At 40.5% G+C, this 19,165-nt stretch overlaps 1 protein-coding gene across 1 annotated transcript; it reads left to right on the forward strand.

Annotated features, from left to right (window-relative positions):
• The first annotated feature begins 2,737 nt into the window (after positions 1-2,737).
• Positions 2,738-18,937, forward strand: LOC108434561 (adhesion G-protein coupled receptor G5-like). The gene is made up of 12 exons (XM_017709771.2): positions 2,738-2,850; positions 3,294-3,360; positions 7,708-7,807; positions 9,827-9,955; positions 11,533-11,646; positions 12,983-13,034; positions 13,241-13,332; positions 14,101-14,216; positions 15,308-15,573; positions 17,937-18,027; positions 18,128-18,414; positions 18,858-18,937. Exons 1-12 carry the CDS (start codon positions 2,766-2,768, stop codon positions 18,935-18,937), a joined length of 1,479 nt encoding a protein of 492 aa, XP_017565260.2. The 5' UTR covers positions 2,738-2,765.
• The last annotated feature ends 228 nt before the right edge of the window (positions 18,938-19,165 follow it).

A 19,165-nucleotide genomic window follows, 5' to 3' on the forward strand; every position in this document is an offset into this window, starting at 1 on the left:
TCCATGCACTGCACCTCAGCTGTATCACTCAGCCTGTTGCTTCAACCAAGCCAGAAAAAACACTGAAAATCACTATTACTGACAGCTTGAACTGTGATATTTACTGACCTGATGCTCAGAGATGCAGCATGAGTGAGCAAGATGCAAGTATGAGACAAATGAGAAATTTGATGTGAAACAGCATTCAGCTCCGTTTTTGAACCAGAGAAGCTGCTGTGTTAATGTGTAAACAACACGGGTTTGTCTGTATACTGTTGTGTTCTTTTTTTTTTTTTGCACAATAAAGATATTTTACATTTACTTAAGTTGTTAAATATGGCTCTTATTACTAATTATATAATAATAAATACCAAATATACAGAACATAAACAAAAAATATTAGAAAGGAGTTAGGTTAGACAGAGTTAGTATTGGTACGATTTTTCAGCAGAATTCTTTTTTTTTTTAAATCACGTGTATTACACCAACTGTAATTGTTTAACCAAATCATTGCTTCTTTTTCATAATTATGTTACTTCCTTTCACTTATTTCTTTGCTATGGCTGCATTCTGCGACAAGCTGATACTGCACTTCCATAAACTAATTTAATTAATCATTTAAGTATTAACTATAGGTCTCCTGGATGCCTCCCTCGTGAGGTGTCACAGGCAAGTCCACCTGGGAGGAGACCCCGGGGAAGACCCAGCTGGCGTGACTATATTGCCCAGCTGGCCTGGGAGCGCCTCGGAATCCCCCCCGGAGAGCTAGTGGAAGTGGCTGGGGAAAGGGAGGTCTGGGCCTCATTGCTTAAGATGCTGCCCCCGCGACCCGAACCCCAGAGAAGTGGAAGATGATGGATGGATGGATTTAACTATTTATGTACATATTTATTTTCAACTGAAATTGCATACTAACATGATAGTTTTACATTTATTCCCTTTACTCGGCCCCTTTTTGGTGTCAGTGGTTAAATCACATTGTAGGTAGGTTGTTCAGAACCTATGACTACAGTAATGATGTTTGACCTTCTGATATGAAAACAATGGTGACCCAGTGAACCACATCAGACAGTACATTTGAGGAATTCCAGACATTCATTCATTCATTTGAAGAACTATTTGCACAAATTTCTGCATAGTCTCTGAAAAAAGAAAAAGATATTAATAGCTAGACATTGTTAATCTTTTAGACAGTAAAAAGAAGGAAGAAATGAGATTCAGCAGTTATGGTGAATGGTGTGAAAAATCGTGTTGAAACTACCCGGCAGAATTAAGTCAGCGTAAGTTAAGCATCTCCAACAGCAAGACAAGAACTGTCACAGATCATATGACCATCAGAGTTTCATTATCAGTTGTGCAGTCTATGTTTCCCTGTTCAGTTCCTTATTGTTGACCTAACACTGAGCAGTTTTAAGCCTTAGAAATCAACATAACTTTCTTTTCTAATGCTTTGATTTTGATTTTCATATGTAATTATATTAAATTACAATTAATTAGACAATGAGGCAAATTACAATGAGATAATATATATATATATATATATATATATATATATATATATATATATATATACAAGGAGGGACAGAAACACCTGTGGCTTTTTTTAGATCTGAAATAAGAGTGAAGCTTAATTTTCTTCTGTCTAACAATTATGGTAGCCATATGTACTGTTCATCTGGTGACACTATCACTTGTTAATAGTGCTAAGTTCTCTAGATCTTTGAAATCTCTATATATATTTATAAACTCCAGTTTCCCACTTATTGTTCTCTGACTTTTCCTTCCCAAGTGGGTGGGCTTATATCTAACGTCCTCAGCAATTTTCTGAAAAATGAAATCAGAACATATAAACAACAGTAATCAGATTACATGAGCATTATAAAAACAGGGTGATTACTAGCAGGATTACTTTCACACCACTCTTGTAGTTACTTTTCTTGCCTGTTTTTGTCTCCATGGGCTAAATTCAGATTTCGTTGGTGTGTTTTGAGAAAGTTTCTCCACAGTACTTACTACAAAACAGAAGAAGAGGCTATCCGTAGACTATCCTGTTACTTACCATCTTATAACTTAAAATAATTACCCAGTACTTTGGAATGTATACCTTACCCATAGCTGAGTAATAGCTAGAACCTTGGAGACTTTCAGTATAATTAATTTAGACTATCCTGGTTCTTACAATTTTGTCACCTAAAATAACTACCTAGTACTTTGGAGTTTGTACCTCACACTTACCTGGTTAATACCTAGAACTTAGGGGACTGTAAAAGAAAGAGTTACCAACAAAGCAATCAAAAGAAATGCAAACTAGCCAGATGACGTTACCAAAATCTAGTACAGGTAACCAATAATCTGTACTGTACATTTTTAAAGAAATCCTCCCAACCTGCTTACACAGTGTGTGTTTACGCCCCATTGCTGTCTTCTACAGCCTAAAGCATTCTATAATGATGACTGTAATGATCATGCAACTGTGTTCAAGTGAGTAATGTCTGTTTTTTTTAAGCTATTGTTCATGAGGACAGGTTTCTTTCTGCTCACTGTTTATCCCTGTTTGAAATCTTTAAAAAATCTAAATCTACTCAATATCTGCCGTTTTCCATTTTGTAAGTAAAATAGCACAGTCTGATACATCTGCTGGTGTGGAAAAGATGTATGTATGTAACGCATTTCTATGTGATAATATCATGTGACAACAAATGCCTTCCTTCTCAGCAGAAAACCACAGACATGAAACAGGTCAGACCTCACAATAAGGAAACGAGTAAAACAGTGACAGCAGACAAATGGAGAGATCATATTCTGAAGAAATGAGGAGGATTTATGTACTTACGCTTTTTATGTTTTCGTCCTTGGTGCTGGCTGGAAAAGGTAAAACAAAGAACATCTTATATTTAATCATTATAGCTTCACTGAAAGAGTGACAGTGGCTTCTGGCCTTAATGTTATCAATAGAAGCCACATACTAATTCTTAAACTACATTTTTTGAACCTGAAACCTGAAGCTTTTAGGGCTTCATTATACATCAAACAAGTGCCTTGGTTGGATTTGAGTGAAAGATGTATCGCACGTTTTCTTTCTCCGAGTTTACTTAGTAGGTGAGGTTAGAAATTCTTTCCGGATGTTTAAGGATGTTAAGATTATGAGTGTATTTTACATTTGTATATATCAGCATTTTAAAACTATAATGATAAAGCTTAGAACAATCTTCATCCAATCTATCTGCATTCCTACTTAAAATAAGAAAATTGGTGACCCTTGGTGAACAGTTTTTATTATCGGATATCCCACCGTATTATACTGATGTCTGCAGGAGCCGGTTCCATTGCTTGTAGACGCGTTCTCAAATATTGCCAAGGAAATGAGATTAACATCCCTCGGTGAGTTCTTCTTTGAGATGATTTCACAGCCATTGAAAAATTATATAATTTATTGGTTATTCTTTGGTCATTTAAAAACCATGAAACTGAAACATTCTATTTAAGTCATATTCAATCCTACATGTTATATTACGTAGTTTTGATTGGGTTTGCCTCTCCATGGATCACCACCTTATCGTGGTGGAGGGGTTTGCGTGCTTGAATGATCCTAGGAGCTATGTTGTCTGGAGCAAAAGCTCCTGGTAGGGTCTCCCATGGCAAACTGGTCTTAGGTGACAGGTCAGACAAAGTGTGATCCATAATAACCCCTATGAAAAGACAAAAACAGGACTTGTGTACCCTGCCCGGAACAGGGTTACCGGGGGCCCACCCTGAAGCCAGGTCTGGGGGAGGGGCTCGCCAGCGAGCGCCTGGTGGCCGGGCATTAACTCATGGTGCCTGGCCGGGCCTAGCCCGAAGGAGATACATGAGTCCCCCCTCCCATCGACCCACCACCAATGGGAGGGGCAGTAGTAGGGGTTTGGTGCTTTGTGGATCTGGCAGTGTCCGAAGACGTGGGCCTTGGCGTTCTGATCCTCGGTTGCTGAAACTGGCTTTTGGAACTTGGAACGTTACCTCACTGGCGGGGAAGGAGCCTGAGATGGTGCGCGAGGTTGAGAGGTACCGGCTAGATATAGTCGGGCTCACCTCAACACACAGCTTGGGCTCTGGGTTCAATCTCCTTGAGAGGGGCTGGACTTTATTCTTTTCTGGAGTTGCCCATGGTGAGAGGTGGCGGGCAGGTGTGCTCTTTCTCATAGTCCTTCGACTCTGTGCCTGTATGTTGGGGTTTTCTCCAGTGGACGAGAGGGTAGCTTCCCTACGCCTTCGGGTTGGGGAACGGGTCCAGACTGCTGTCTGTGCTTATGCACCGAACAGCAGTTCAGAGTACCCAGCCTTCTTAGAGTCCTTGGGAAGGGTGCTTGAAAGTGCTCCTCCTGGAGACTCTATTGTCCTACTGGGGGACTTTAACGCTCACGTGGGCAATGACAGTGAGACCTGGAGGGGTGTGATTGGGAGGAATGGCCTCTCTGATCTGAACCCGAGTGGTGTTCAGTTTTTGGACTTCTGTGCAAACCACAGTTTGTCCATCATGAACACCGTGTTTGAACACAAGGATGTCCATAAGTGCACATGGCACCAGGACACCCTAGGCCACAGTTAAATTATTGACTTTGTAGTCGTGTCATCGGACTCGCGGCCATGTGTTTTGGTAAAGAGAGGAGCTGAGTTGTCAACTGATCACCACTTGGTGGTGAGTTGGATCAGGTGGTGAGGGAAGATGCCGGTCAGACCAGGCAAGCCCAAACGTATAATGTGGGTTTGCTGGGAACGTCTGGCAGAAGAACCTGTCAGATTGATCTTCAAATCACACCTCCATCAGAACTTTGACCAGATATCGGGGGAGGTGTTGAGACATTGACTCAGAATGGGCCTTGTTCCATTCCTCCATTGTTGAAGCAGCTGACTGTAGCTGTGGCCGTAACGTAGTTGGTGCCTGTCGGGGCGGTAATCCTCGAACCCGGTGGTGGACACCCCAGGTGAGAGATGCCGTTAAGCTGAAGAAGCAGTCCTAATGGGCATAGTTGGCCTGTGGGACACCAGAGGCAGCTGGCAGGTAGTGACAGGCCAAGCGATCTGCGGCTTCAGTTGTCGTCAAGGCAAAAACTTGTGTATGGGAGGAGTTTGGTGAGGCCTTGGAAAGTGACTTTAAGTCAGCTCCGAAAAGATTCTGGCAAACCGTCAGGCAACTCAGAAGGGGAAAGCAGTGTGCCACTAGCACTGTATATAGTGGAGATGGTGTGCTGCTGACTTCGACTGAAGACGTCATTGAGCGGTGGAAGGAATACTTTGAGGACCTTCTCAATCCCACCGACACATTCTCCAGTGAGGAGTCTGGGGACATGGGAATAGGCTTGTCCATTACTGAGGCCGAAGTTGCTAAGGTAGTTAAGAAGCTCCTTGGTGGCCAGGCTCCAGGGGTGGATGAGATCCGCCCTGAGTTCCTCAAGGCTTTGGATGTTGTGGGGCTGTCTTGGCTGACACGCCTTTTCAACATTGCGTGGACATCGGGGGCGGTGCCACTGGATTGGCAGACTAGGGTGGTGGTGCCTCTTTTTAAAAAAGGGGACCGGAGGGTGTGTTCCAACTACAGGGGAATCACACTCCTCAGCCTCCCTGGTAAGGTCTATGCAGGGGTACTGGAGAAGAGAGTCCGGCTTATAGTCAAACCTCAGATCCAGGAGGAGCAGTGCAGTTTCTGCCCTGGTTGTGGAACACTGGACCAACTCTTCACCCTCTCCAGGATTCTGGAGGGTTCATGGGAGTTTGCCCAACCAGTCCACATGTGCTTTGTGGATCTGGAGAAGGCATTCGACTGTATTCCCCGGGGTATTCTGTGGGAGGTGCTTCGGGAGTATGGGGTACATGGCTCTTTGCTATGAGCCATTCAGGCCCTGTACAAACAAAGCTGGAGTTTGGTTCACATAGCCGGCAGTAAGTCAGACTCATTCAGAGTGAGAGTTGGACTCCGTCAGGGCTGCCCTTTGTCACCGATTCTATTCATAATTTTTATGGATAGAATTTCTAGGCGCAGTCAGGGGATGGAGGGTGTCTGGTTGGTAACCTCAGGGTCACATCGCTGCTGTTTGCAGATGATGTGGTCCTATTGGGGACATCAGGCCGCGAACTTCAGCTTTCGCTGGATCGGTTCGCAGCCGAGTGTGATGAGATGGGATGAGAATCAGTACCTCTAAATCCAAGACCATGGTTCTCAGGCGGAAAAGGGTGCAGAGCCCTCTCTGGGTCGGGGATAGGCTCTTGCCTCAAGTGGAGGAGTTCAAGTATCTCGGGGTCTTGTTCACGAGTGATGGTACAAGGGATCGGGAGATTGACAGGTGGATTGGTGCTGGGTCAGCAGTGATGCGGGCTCTTTACCGATCTGTTGTGGTAAAGAAAAAGCTGAGCCATAAGGCAAGGCTCTCGATTTACTGGTCGATCTACGTTCCCACCCTCACCTATGGTCATGAGCATTAGGTAATGACCGAAAGCATAAGATCACGAATACAAGTGGCCGAAATGAGTTTCCTCCGCAGGGTGTCTGGACTCTCCCTTAGAGATAGGGTGGGAAGTTTGGTCATCCGGGAGGGACTCAGAGTAGAGCCGCTGCTTCTTCACGTCGAGAGGAGCCAGCTGAGGTGGTTCGGGCATCTGGTTAGGATGTCTCCTGGACGCCTCCCTCAGGAGTCCACCTGGGAGGAGACCCCGGGGAAGATCCAGGACACGCTGGTGTGACTATATCACCCAGCTGGGAGTGCCTCGGAATCCCCCTTGGAGAGCTAGTGAAAGTAGCTGGGGAAAGGGAGGTCTGGGCCTCATTGCTTAGGATGCTGCCCCCGTGACCCGAACCCCGGAGAAGCGGAAGATGATGGATGGATGGATGGATGGATGGATGGATGGATGGATGGATGGATGGAAGGATGGAAGGATGGATGGATGGATGGATGGATGATTGGGTTTTATCATTTTATTTCTTTGTAAACTTTGGGAAGTTTACACAGCAGCAGCCAAATCACCGTAGCTGCTATTACAGTTAATAAAGCTATGAGATCTCAGCTACACAGAGTTAAACTACAGCAGAGCGAACACTAAGAGAAAAAAGGCCAGAATTCCCACCACTGGTCATTTTAATTAAAATACAGAATAGTTAAATGACCAGATTATATAACAAAGCATGGTTACAACTACCAATAAGATTTGACAATAATACAGGGTAATGAATGATTAATAATGAGTTCTTTAATGGTTATTGATTCGGTCATAAACACTGTACAAATAAATAAAAATGTCAGCAGTGAACTGAAGCTGTGGCTAACTGGTGACCATTTTCTATGTATTAGTTTGTGTTTTTCTAAAGTCAGCATTTTTAATGTCATCAAACATTCATATTTATCAAACAAAAGGTCACTACTGTCATTTTTCCTGAAGTAATACTACTTATTTTTACAAAGTATATGACCTAAGTAAAGTGTTGCCCTTCATGAAATTAAAATTCTAAACTTAAATCATCAACAAAGCAATTCATATAGTCTAGTAGACCTGGAGGGTATTTAAAATGCTTTAAGCTTTACCATCTGATTCATGTCCATGTCCCTGTGACCCGTGAAGACATTTTGGACAGTATGGGTTTATTCTTTTTTGTAGGTTTGCATAAACAGCTTCTACAAGCTTCTACTACTGCTTTGTCAGTAAGAATATAGAATAGCATCTAATGACAATGATTCATTAATGCTGACAATCTGTGAACAGGTGTGTTGAAGACAGGATGAGGCATTGTAAAAAGGGCAAACATTTACTAGATGGTTCTGAAAAAGATTTCTATTTGAGGTCTGCAAACTCCTCCAGTGCGGTAAGAGCATTTTCCATATTTATTCACAACCACATGTGCCTTGCATTAATAACACTTGTTTACTGTAAAAACACTTGCTGTAAAACTGAATGAAGCAACAAATACACTACGTGATATGGAACCCATTGGATCCATATCATACGTGTTGAGTTATGCACAACTGTAATTTTATGAAAAAGCATTCATAGCAGATTGGGACCCTCTGGAGCAGCCGCACATGAGCCTAAGGTCACCATAGCCCATGCCAGGCACCAGCTAGAGGGGTATAAAGGTTTTCTAAGGTTATAGAAGTGTGTAATAAAACTTTGGGCCCACCGCTGGCTTCTGGGTGTTGAAAGGGTTAAACCAGAATTTTGCAGCAGCAGTGTGTTAAAACTTTTATAAACGTCATTATGCGAGTTGTTGAGCAAAAGCTTGGTACTTAAGTCCATTTAAGATAAGACACTGCCATATTTTTCACTGACAAGTATTTTAAAAGACTATTTTTCCTTTTTCTTTTCATGGACAGACTTCCAAGGAGTATCTTTTCCACATTAGTCCTGCTTCAACTTAAAAAGAGTTCAAAGGAATGCAATTAAGCCATTGCTTTTTTTTAATTTCCTGTTTTTATATCTTCAGATGAAAGTTTACATTACAGCAATTTCATGGCACTTAACCTTTTTGAGTCAGCTGTGTTTTGCAATGTGCAAATGGCAGTAATCTTTTCATTTCCCTAAGCCTGAAACTAACTCATTGCTTTCACAGGCCAGAGTGGACACACAGCACACTATCAACTAAGGCTCTCAGCTAGGCATTAGAAATGAAATTAGTTAATAAGTTTTCCCTTGTTTTTGTGTCAAATATTTGAATATATTCAAAATTTAAATATATTATTTTTCAAACACAAAGAAAATAAGGGGGATACATTTGAATATATGCCATATTTCTAAGTTTATGCTGTGATTCCACAAGGAGGTCCTCAGCATAAATACCAACATCCGCAAAAACTCAGTGTTGTAAGTCAGTGGTTCTAAACATGGGGGTTGAGGACCTCAATGTGGTCCTCAAACAAATATGGGCCTAATCAGACATGCCTTTCAGAATGAAAATACCCATATGCCATAAAATATTCTGTCATTATTATAAGCTAAAACAGGTTGGCTGTGCAACTGAACACATATCCATACTGTGTGTAGCATATAAAAACCTGTAGTAGTGCTTAGTCAAGCAGCTAAATCAGCTGCTTACCTCACTACTTTTAGAATATTTCATGATTATTAGCATACTACATGAACAAGTGTCAATGGTTTAAGCATTATCTCATATGAAAACACGTCCGCCTAGCAGTGTCAATCAGCGTTTGTTCAATAAACATTGTTGTGTTCAAACTGACTGAGATGGTAAAGAGCAAATAAATTTACGCATTTTAAAACTAACTTTTTAAAATTTTATCTGGCAGCCGCAGACAGAGTTACTAAGTCCTGGCAGCAGTGAAATTGCACGGGGAATTTAACATTTGAATATTCCTTTCTACATTTGAATCTGAATTCAAATTTTGGTTTGACGGACCTGCTATGGATCTCCAGCAGATAATAATCAAAAACAGGAACCTGATCTGCAGGATTTAGCAACCAGACATGAACATCCCAGCACACAGCCTACTAGCACTGCAAAGTGCAGGATAATATTGTGGCAACGCTCAGAAGAAGTCAGGAGAGGCCATATTTTTACCTTGAAACATGCTTTTTTCATACAAACATGGCAGAAAAGCCACTAAAAGAAACAATTAAAACAGAGACGTCACTCAAAGCCAGAGGCTTTTTCTTTAAGCTAAAAACAAAGTTATAGTTGCTAAAAACACCACCCAACACAATAAGAACATAGAACACAACACAACTCAAACCTAGTACATAAAACGAGTGGGGAGAAACGCGTACCATGGGCCTCTTATGGCCCTTTTTATACCCGCTTGCAAGCTCTAATGCAGCACAGTTAGTCATGCATACATAATGAATTTTGTATAATTTGTTGCTTTCACAGGCGAGAGTGGACACAGTGTATGGACACATAATCCATATTCCCTCAGAAGCTGTCCTGAAAAGCACACTGTCAGACAGTGATCAAGAAGTGTACTTGATCGTATCTGTTCTCAACAGCAGCCTTTTTGAGGTTAGTAGCAGATTCCTGATTCAAATCATGGGCTAAAAGACCTGTACAGAGCTGTAATGCTTACTTGTGCATGACTTTTCAATCTCTTCCAATTTCCCAACATAGTCCACTACAGATGTGTCTGTGGTTAAACAGACTAATAACACTAAACCCACACTTACAATCTGCAGTGCTCTGGCTCTCCAGGACTGGACCCTGGCTCTACAGCAGTGTTTCTCAACACCAACCTAACAGACAGTCCACAGTTTTACTTTAAACTAGTCCCCAACACAGCTCAACCAAATCATTAAGCTTCAAATACATGTGCTACAGTTATACTGCTTTTACCTTTACCCTGATAAGGTCAGTTTGATGAAGCCAGTTTAGAAAATGTGTTCCTCAAATTAACTGTAAAATGAAATGAAACAAGGGTTTTATAGTTTCACATGAATTTAAAATGGAACAGAGCACAGAACTCAGTTCAGTTCAAACTACCAAACAAACATGTTTTTGAAACAGAAAGTCAGTATAATTACATACAATCTCTACTTGTATTCATATGTTAATTATGAAGTGGCACCTGTGTTCATTTGCATGAAAGTTCTTAGTAAATAAGCCACTAAATTACCCACCCCCAGTGACACAAAGTATCAATAATTAGTGCTTCATTTAGTAAAGCTGGCTCAAAGTGTAAGTATATATGACATAAACTATAGTATTGCAGTAGCGTGTGTTTTTAATATAATACATATATAATAATATATACAATGTACTAATTTTTGTTACGGCAAAAATGAATATGAAAAACATTAATCTACATGTTCACAAAAAAAAAACAGCCAAAGACTACAGAGCAAGGCACTCTGTTACAGTAAAGTGTTTACTTCTTCCTGTAGCAATGTAGTGTATCTCTCTGAGAGAACAAAATTAAATACATGTAAAGCGTAAATTTCCTCTATATAGATTATCCATGCCGATATGTAACTTGCATGTGTGTTTGAACTACGTGCAAAAGCTGACTTAGATTGTGAATATGAGCAGCACACTGTGAGAACAGGAAGCAGCATAAACTCCACAATTAATCTGTCAAAGCATCTAATCCTACTAGCATAAAATTTAAGAACAGAGAAGCTCACCTAAAGAGGCGAGACTTGACTTTCGTTTAGTAACAGCTCTATAAGCTTGATTTTATTTCAAGGTTTTGAATTGTTTCTACTGGTTAGTTTACAGGTTTTCAAACAGCAATACACAATTAATAATTTTATTCAAGCATAAGTGGCTGTGTCTTGTTCAAAGGAAGGTAGTGACAGGCCTTTTATATGATGTTTACTGTGATTGGATGCCTCTTTTTAAATAAATATTGGGCATTCCCTTTTTCCTTTCTATTCAGTACAGATTCACATGTGCTTTAGAGAGTAAAATAGAAATAATGACAAGTGAGAACACATTCTCTAAAAAGTAATGAGTAATCCCATTACAGCTTGAGGTCTGCAATAGACTAGATTTTTCAAATAACTATTGTTCATGATGCTCTGAATTATAGTGACTGCAAAAACAGTTGAATCACACTGGTGTTCTCTACATGTATTTTGGCCCAGGCTACTTCAGACAAAGGATCTCCTCATGAGCAGGTCTTAGGAGTGTGGCTTGGCGATCAGGTCATCCACAACCTCTTTCATCCAGTTAGGATAGAGTTTGTAAATGTCAGTCAGGTAAGAAATTCTCCTGTTAATGCAAGAAACAAAATCACCCATTCACTGTAACTAAGCTGCTGGAAATTAAGTTTGTGATACAACTGACCCTTTAAAAATATTTAATTATCACTATATAATCATAATAAAAGGTATTCAGTTCATTTCTGTTATCTGAATGACACTAAACCTTTTTTTTAATTAGTTGTAAAAACTGTATTAAAGAAAAAGAAAGAAAAAGTCTCCCTGCCTGTTGAGCTGCTTGTTAAAAGTATTTTTAGGGACACTAAAAATAAAGAATAACATTTTAGTTGTGAAAATCATAAATACAAAAAAAAAAATCAAGCTTCGACTATATGAATGAGACCACAAGCTAACACTAACAAATATAAAGAAAACAATCATAAAACAAAATTTAACTGTGTAGTCAATCCTGTATATTTGGGCATTTGTGCAAGTTACACCAAATTACCTGCAATATCATAGGTTGCAATTCATTTTGCAAGCATTCAAATAAAATACAAATGTCCAAAGCCCCAATTCTGTGGTGTAGTGAAAAAGTAAAGCCCAATCAATTATATAGTAAAAATGGCTCTCAAATCACCACAAAAATGAAAATTTGTTTTCAAAAACCCCCATTTCCAGTGAACAAGAGTGCCATTTTCACAATTTCAAAAATATCCCAATACAGATGGACAGCCAATGAGCTGCAGAAAGCACTGCGCAGCTGAAGGCTAATAAGCTTCTCAACTGCACAGTCACACAAGTTTTAAGAAGGCTCACAGATATTTAGGCGCAGCTGATAATCTTTGTCATGAGAAGAGAGAAAGGTAGTGTAGTGAAAGGTGATCAGTGAGATTTAGCCAAAATGACTTGATTTCTGGGGAGCGTGTAAAGCGATTTTTTTTCATGAGACAGCAACATTGCTGTTTTTCATATGATCCTCAAAGTCATGTGTCAAATTGCATAGATGCCCTTTTGTGAATATATACTGATTAACATGCTCATTGTAATCCCATAAGTCGAAGTCAAACCTACTTCGTTAGACAGAACCCAAACTGAACTCTTCCTGCTGTCTGACTGCAAGCCAAAACAAATAATATAGCATTAACACCAGAAAAACAAAACATACCATTATCTTTAAGCTTTTTCTCTTCGTTTTCTTTTTCAATGGTACAGGGCCATAGGGCCCTCAGCAGCTGCTTATGTCACTTATTAGGTAGAACCCCCTTTGAAATGTACGTAACTACTGAGCAGCCTAATACACCAGTTAATACAATGTATAATTTTGATAAGTTCAGAATTGAAGTAATTTGCTTTAAGTTGTGTTTTTCCAAAAAACATTCATTTGTTTCAGAATGAGAGCAGAAAATGTGTCTTCTGGAAGATGTCACACAATAGCGAGCAAGGTCCTGAACCAAACTTTTAACTTTTTCAACTGAAATTTTTGAAAGAATCATTTCTTGTTGCAAGAAGCTGGTAATGAGAACATTACAACAAGCTGTGGGTCTCTTGCAGTGTTACAGTAGCAAGACATATAACTGCACATAAATTAGGCAGAAGTAAAAAAGACATACATTGATTTCCTGTTTCATGTTTGTTTCTGTACGTTTAGGTAGTTGGAGCACAGACGGCTGTAACACCATCCACAACAACACAGACATTGTCTGTGAATGCAATCACCTCAGTTTCTTTGCAGTGCTTGTTGTAAGTTCTGGCTTCCAAACAGACTATGATGGTCAAACACTAACTTTCTAAAGAGCACTTTGTAAGGGATCTGGGGTTCTTGCCCTTTCAGCTATATGTTATTTAATGGTTAATTAAAAAGAATCAGAAATATAATCATTACAGGAGTTATTTTAAAATGTGCCATTGCGTAGATGTTCTTTTGTGCCTAGAGTTTATCTGTGCAATGTTCAAGGCTGTTGGGCTCAAGACATCAGGACACACAGACACACACACACACATTATATATATATATATATATATATGTGTGTGTGTATATATATATATATATATATATATATATAAGACACACAAAACCTATGCACAAATAGATGATGGTAATGAGGGCTTGTCTGGTGGGGGTTAAAAAATTAGAGAGAGGGAGGGGGGCGTGTGGTTTTGGAGAAGACACAGGACTCAGTTCTTTTTGGGAGGAAAAAGGCTGGACAGATTGATAGCTCTCTCAATTCTGGGGCCCTAAAGGCTCTCAAGCCTTTTTTTTTCATTTTATTTCACTTTTGCTAAACTTTTCATATTTAGCATGATTTTTCTGTTTCGATTTCTATTTTTCATATTTCCATCATTATCATAAAAATATTTTTTTCATCCAATAAACTGGCAGAACTCCTTTTGTGTTTTTTTTTACACCAAAACAGATTTTTTTTCCATTTTCGCAATCTTACATTTTGATTCTTTCCATCATTCCTGATTCTTGATATAACTCTTGTTCACAATGTTGTTCCCTAACAGAGTCCTGATGCGCCAGATCCTGTTAATATTCATCGTCTTGAGTATATCACATACATTGGGTCATGCCTTTCTGTGGTATTCACACTCATCGCCCTCATGCTGTCTCTATGCCACAGGTGAGACAGCTCTTAAAATACACCCAAAAGTATGTGGACACACAACCCATACTATATGCTTCCAACTTTGTGGCAACAGTTTAGGGAAGACTCTTACCTGTTCCAGTTACCCCTGTGCACAAAGCGAGGGGTATGAAGGCATTGTTTGTTGAGTTTGGTGTGGAGGAACTCCAGTGACCTAAATACAGCCCTGACCTCAACCTCACTGAACTAGGTACAAAATCTAACATGGACTATCAAAATTCTTGTGGAAAGCCTTAGCAGAAGAGTGGAGGCTGTAATAGACACAAAGACAGGGCAACCCCATATTAATGCTCATGGTTTTGGGAGGAGATGTCCAATCAACTCATATGGCCGTGACGGTCACACATACACTTACATGCCATTTCCTTAGCTGTGTCTTATTGGATACTACAATTTATCACGCAGTTTCAACTATTCCCCTGAACACATCTTCTCCACTCATCTAATAATCAAGCACTTCCTTAAATATAGTCACTATAGATAGTAGCTAGTATCTAGCTTACAGTGCCAACTAATCAGTCAATTCCAGGTTACTCAAAGCAGAGTTGAGTGCTGCTGGAGGTTCACCATACTCTGCACTGAGCCCTGTTGGTGGACACATAATTCAGAAACACAACACTAGCAAAATAATTTACCCAGTACAAGTAATAGTTTCACTAACGTTTAGCTTACCATCTTAACAAGTAGAAAAGTAGCCTACTTTCTATCCCAAATGATCCACTTCATGATTAGAAACTGATGCTTCACCACAAGACTCTATAACACAATGCACAAAGGACACAGTGTGAGCGATGTTTAAAAGAAAATGCATGAACAATGGAATCATGTATCAATGGTCATTGCTACAGCATGCAAAATATACCATAGAGTTTGGCTTTGGTTTCCGACAGACTCAAATCCTTGCACTGTTGGACCACTGTCAACACTGCTAACCATAGACAATCTTGCTTTGTATGTACATCAGCTTATCAGCACTGTTAATGATAGACAAATGAAATTTTTCAAACTTTTAAAGGCATCTGTTTCCATTCTAACTGCAGCACAATGTATGGCCACTCTCTCCACAGGCAGGTAAAGGCAGATCACTCGGTCATCATTCACATGCAGCTGACAGGCTCACTGTTCCTCCTGCACTTCTTCTTCTTGGCTAGTTCCTTTTGGTCCAAAGCTGAGGGGGCAGCTTGCCTATCCCTGGGACTCTTATTGCACTGGGCCCTGTTGGGCACGTTAACCTGGACAGCTATTGAAGGCTTCCATCTGTATCTTCTATTGGTGCAGGTCTTCAACATCTATGTCAGGAGATACACACTCAAACTAAGCCTGTTAGGCTGGGGTAAGTTGTTGAAAATATGGTCTACCATCATCAAACTCTCTGAGGAATTAAGAAATCTCTACATGGTATGACAGTTTTGGCATGGATATTGGCCAAAAGTAGTTTGGGGCAAAATCCTCCTGGTGTAAGAAGCCTGGTGAGGTAATACAAGTAACATATAAAGAGAAACACTTTAAACGCCATTTTGGGTTATTTTGCCCCTTGTTGGGACTTCTTGCCCTAAAAGTTTAACTTTACATTTTCACTTCAAAAAGAAAAAACACAAACTTTTTTTTCTCCTCACAAAACCAAAAGTATTATGGCATAAGGAGCTCTCAGAAAACTGGGTAGAGACAAGGTTATGGCCCCTGAACTCAGTCTTACTGTCTAAACTCACAGAAATCTAATGCAGCTAAGAGAAAAAGGGCACCTGGATCCAGGAGGTAGTGTCTTTCTGCTTTTGGCCCACTCCCTGCAGCCATCAGGGTGACATGGTCCTCCTGGGTTCCTGAGAGACTTCATTGGGAGTCCAAAACTGCTGAGGGGTTTTGTTGGTGCTTTGTCACTGCTGGCAGGGTTTTTTTGGGACAATAGCTTGGACAGGCAAAAGACCTCTGGGCTGACCATTGTGGCCCTGAGCATGTTACGATCCTGCTGGACCACAGAAGGATGGCAAGGTGATCCCGAAGCTGCTGGGGGGCTTTCACTGCACTCTGGCTCTGGGGAGCTAGGTGGGAATCTCTGTGTGGGTGAGGGGGCTTTGACTGTGCTCCAGTGTGGCCGAAAGCTCAGCAGGTTTCTCTGTGCAGCCTCTGGGGTGCAGAGTAAACACAGAGTAAACAAGAGTAAACAGTCCTCTAGCTGTTCTGCCTCCCCTTGTAACAGGACCCATCCAACACGTCCTCTCATCCTCGTGCTCACTCCCATTGCAGTCAGTGGAAACAAGATCATGGTCCATAACTCTGCTTTGTTGGTTTAACTCACAAAAATCACATGCAGCCAAGGGAAAACACATTACAGTCCTCTGCTATGCTAACTATAGCTTTATTTAAAAACCCACCACTATACCCTGCCCCACAAAGCCCTTGTAATAAAATAAAAGTCACAGACCAACTGAGGACACAGTGCCTAGCTACACCTAACCAGAAGCATGACAAACATTTTTTATATTTAAACTAAATACAACCCGGCGTGTCCCATGATGTGGCCTATGATGGCCACGATGTGTTAGGTGCTCCAGGGGAGGGTTTGAACTTTGGTCTCTTACATTGCAGTGCAGTCCTCCCAGAGTGGGGATCAAATCTAAGCTTCTAAAATTTTAAAGACTAACCACTGGGTCAGGATTGAGGTTTTTAAGCCAGGCTTGCTTTGAAAGATAGATACAGCACTAAGCTTATTTTAGAACATCTCTGGTCTACACAGTTTTAAAAATTCCTGGCCTGAGATGAGTCACAGGAAGTGCCAGAATAACAAGTCAAGGCTTCAGAGAAGGACATGTGTAATAGTGTCTAGCATAAATTACTCCTAGGTAGTGACTCTGTATCTACCTCTGGTGGCCACTTAGGACATTGCACCTTACCTTTTTAGTATGTATATCTCTCTTCACAACCCCGATAATTTTTTGTACAATTTAAGGTAAGAATTTAGATCAAATGACCCTAAGAATTATTGCCCCTGAATGTGTACTGTGCTATCATGTTCCAGCACAATAGCACAGGTACCTTGTAACATGGTAGCATCCAGACGAGTATGGATGAACTGTACCATGAAGGCAGAACTTGGTAGACTCTTCGCAACCCCCCATTTTTCTTGAATACTTTTCTTGACACAAAACTACACTTAGAGATTAGATTTGGCCCCATCATTTGATCAGAAGAGAAAATAATGGGGTTAGGGGCAACTTGTCCTGTGAACTGCATCCCCCCAATTTCCCTACACTGAAATAACTTGAGGGTAAAATGTAGCTCATTTAAGACAAAGCAGAATATGTGGAGTGTTCTAGGATGACATTCTTGAAATCAAGATTCATGATTATGCCCAGGTCACAAATTTCACTCATTTTGCCTAATCCTGCCCTAACTGATGCCGGTCTGCCTGATTTGTACTGCACAGTGCTGTTACATGATGTATTACTTGTTTGAATGAACAATTTGTGTAAAGGTGGTACATCTTATAAACTGACAACTAGTAATGTAATTCCACTTGTCTCTACATAATGAGGCATGACTCTGTCTAGGCTTCTCTGTCATGTCATGTGTTATGTTTTCAGTTTTCTTGTCATAAGTGACAACCAGCCAGCTTAGTTGGGATGGCAAGATTATGGAATCATAACATAAAGAACAACTGCATGTTTAGACATTGAATTGATTTGCCTTTTACCATAGGAGTTCCTACAATTACTGTGATGATTTGTGGAGTAGGTGGTTCATATGGCAAGTACACCCTAACAGAGAACACCAGCAATATCACCAGCCTGTAAGCATATACCACTTGTTTCAAAATATTCTTTGTTTCTTATCTCTTCCAATCTCTGCCTTTTCTCTACTAATGTCCATATTGCTTCCTCAATTTGTAGCTGCTGGATTCCCACTGCAGCTGTGAGGTACATAACAGTAAATGGTTACCTGGGGCTGGTGCTGCTCTTCAATATAGCTATCCTAGCAGTGACAGTGGTGAAGATGCGGCAGCTGAGACTACGGACTGTGCAGGCTGGGAGAAAAGTAAGAAGATTTTGGAAAGACTGGGCCAACTTGCTGGGGCTCAGTTGTGTTTTGGGGCTCCCCTGGGGGCTAGCATTCACCACAAAGGGAGCCATTAGCCTACCAGGAATTTACATCTTCACAATACTTAATGCCTTTCAAGGTGAGTGGAATAAACTTGTTCTTAAAGCAAAAATTCAGTGAAAATTTTTTCCTCATATTCTTAAAGGATTTTTCCAAAACATTCGAATGCTGGCCTGATTAAAGACAATTTTTTAAAAATTTCCCTTTACCTCAAACATAACTTATCCAGATCCTATTTGATGTCTAAAGTTTGCTTTCTTAGTTCTGCACTGGAGCTATGAGGCTAACCCAGAAAATATAGCTTATAAGCTCTAACTGGTATTGTGCAAACTGCATTGGCTGCTGCTACTGCTTTTAGATACGCAATGTGCTTTATCACTTGTATAGATCAGCGAAAAATGTTACTTTGCTGTTGTAGATTTGTTTCCATTCCTTTAGTCTTCAAGGCACAAGCTGTCATCTGATGTTTCCTCATGTTAAAAGGAACAGACGAAGCATGATTTGGGTCAATTTATCTTCCAGGTGTCTTGATGGTTCTGTGGTTTGGTCTATCACATGCAAGTCCAATCATGAGGAGCAAAGCTCAAAGGACATCTCCCTGAGCAACATCAGATCATGATACTGGAACTTAAGCACAATGCAAAATACGCTGGACTGAATGGCTGCGTATCGGACTGCTTGTTCATGACATGGTCCTCCTGGGTTTTATATGGCGTTTATATTGTTACCAGAACAAACACTTGCATCTCCAAATTGCTAACTTTACCGTAGAAGGAATAGACCTACTGTACTTTTAATGTAAGTCGATGGAACCAGACTTTTTTCCAAGT

The sequence above is a fragment of the Pygocentrus nattereri genome, chromosome 15 (genome assembly GCF_015220715.1).
Source record: "Pygocentrus nattereri isolate fPygNat1 chromosome 15, fPygNat1.pri, whole genome shotgun sequence".
Taxonomy (NCBI): Eukaryota; Metazoa; Chordata; class Actinopteri; order Characiformes; family Serrasalmidae; genus Pygocentrus; species Pygocentrus nattereri.

Bases quoted from the DNA above. Each gene is read 5' to 3' on its own strand.
- LOC108434561 (XM_017709771.2), top strand. From the start codon at position 2,766: ATGGAGAGATCATATTCTGAAGAAATGAGGAGGATTTATGTACTTACG. The intron at 13,035-13,240 runs GTCCTGAACCAA...CTGTACGTTTAG, and splicing joins GTCACACAATAGCGAGCAAG to GTAGTTGGAGCACAGACGGC. The intron at 18,415-18,857 runs GTGAGTGGAATA...TTTATCTTCCAG, and splicing joins AATACTTAATGCCTTTCAAG to GTGTCTTGATGGTTCTGTGG.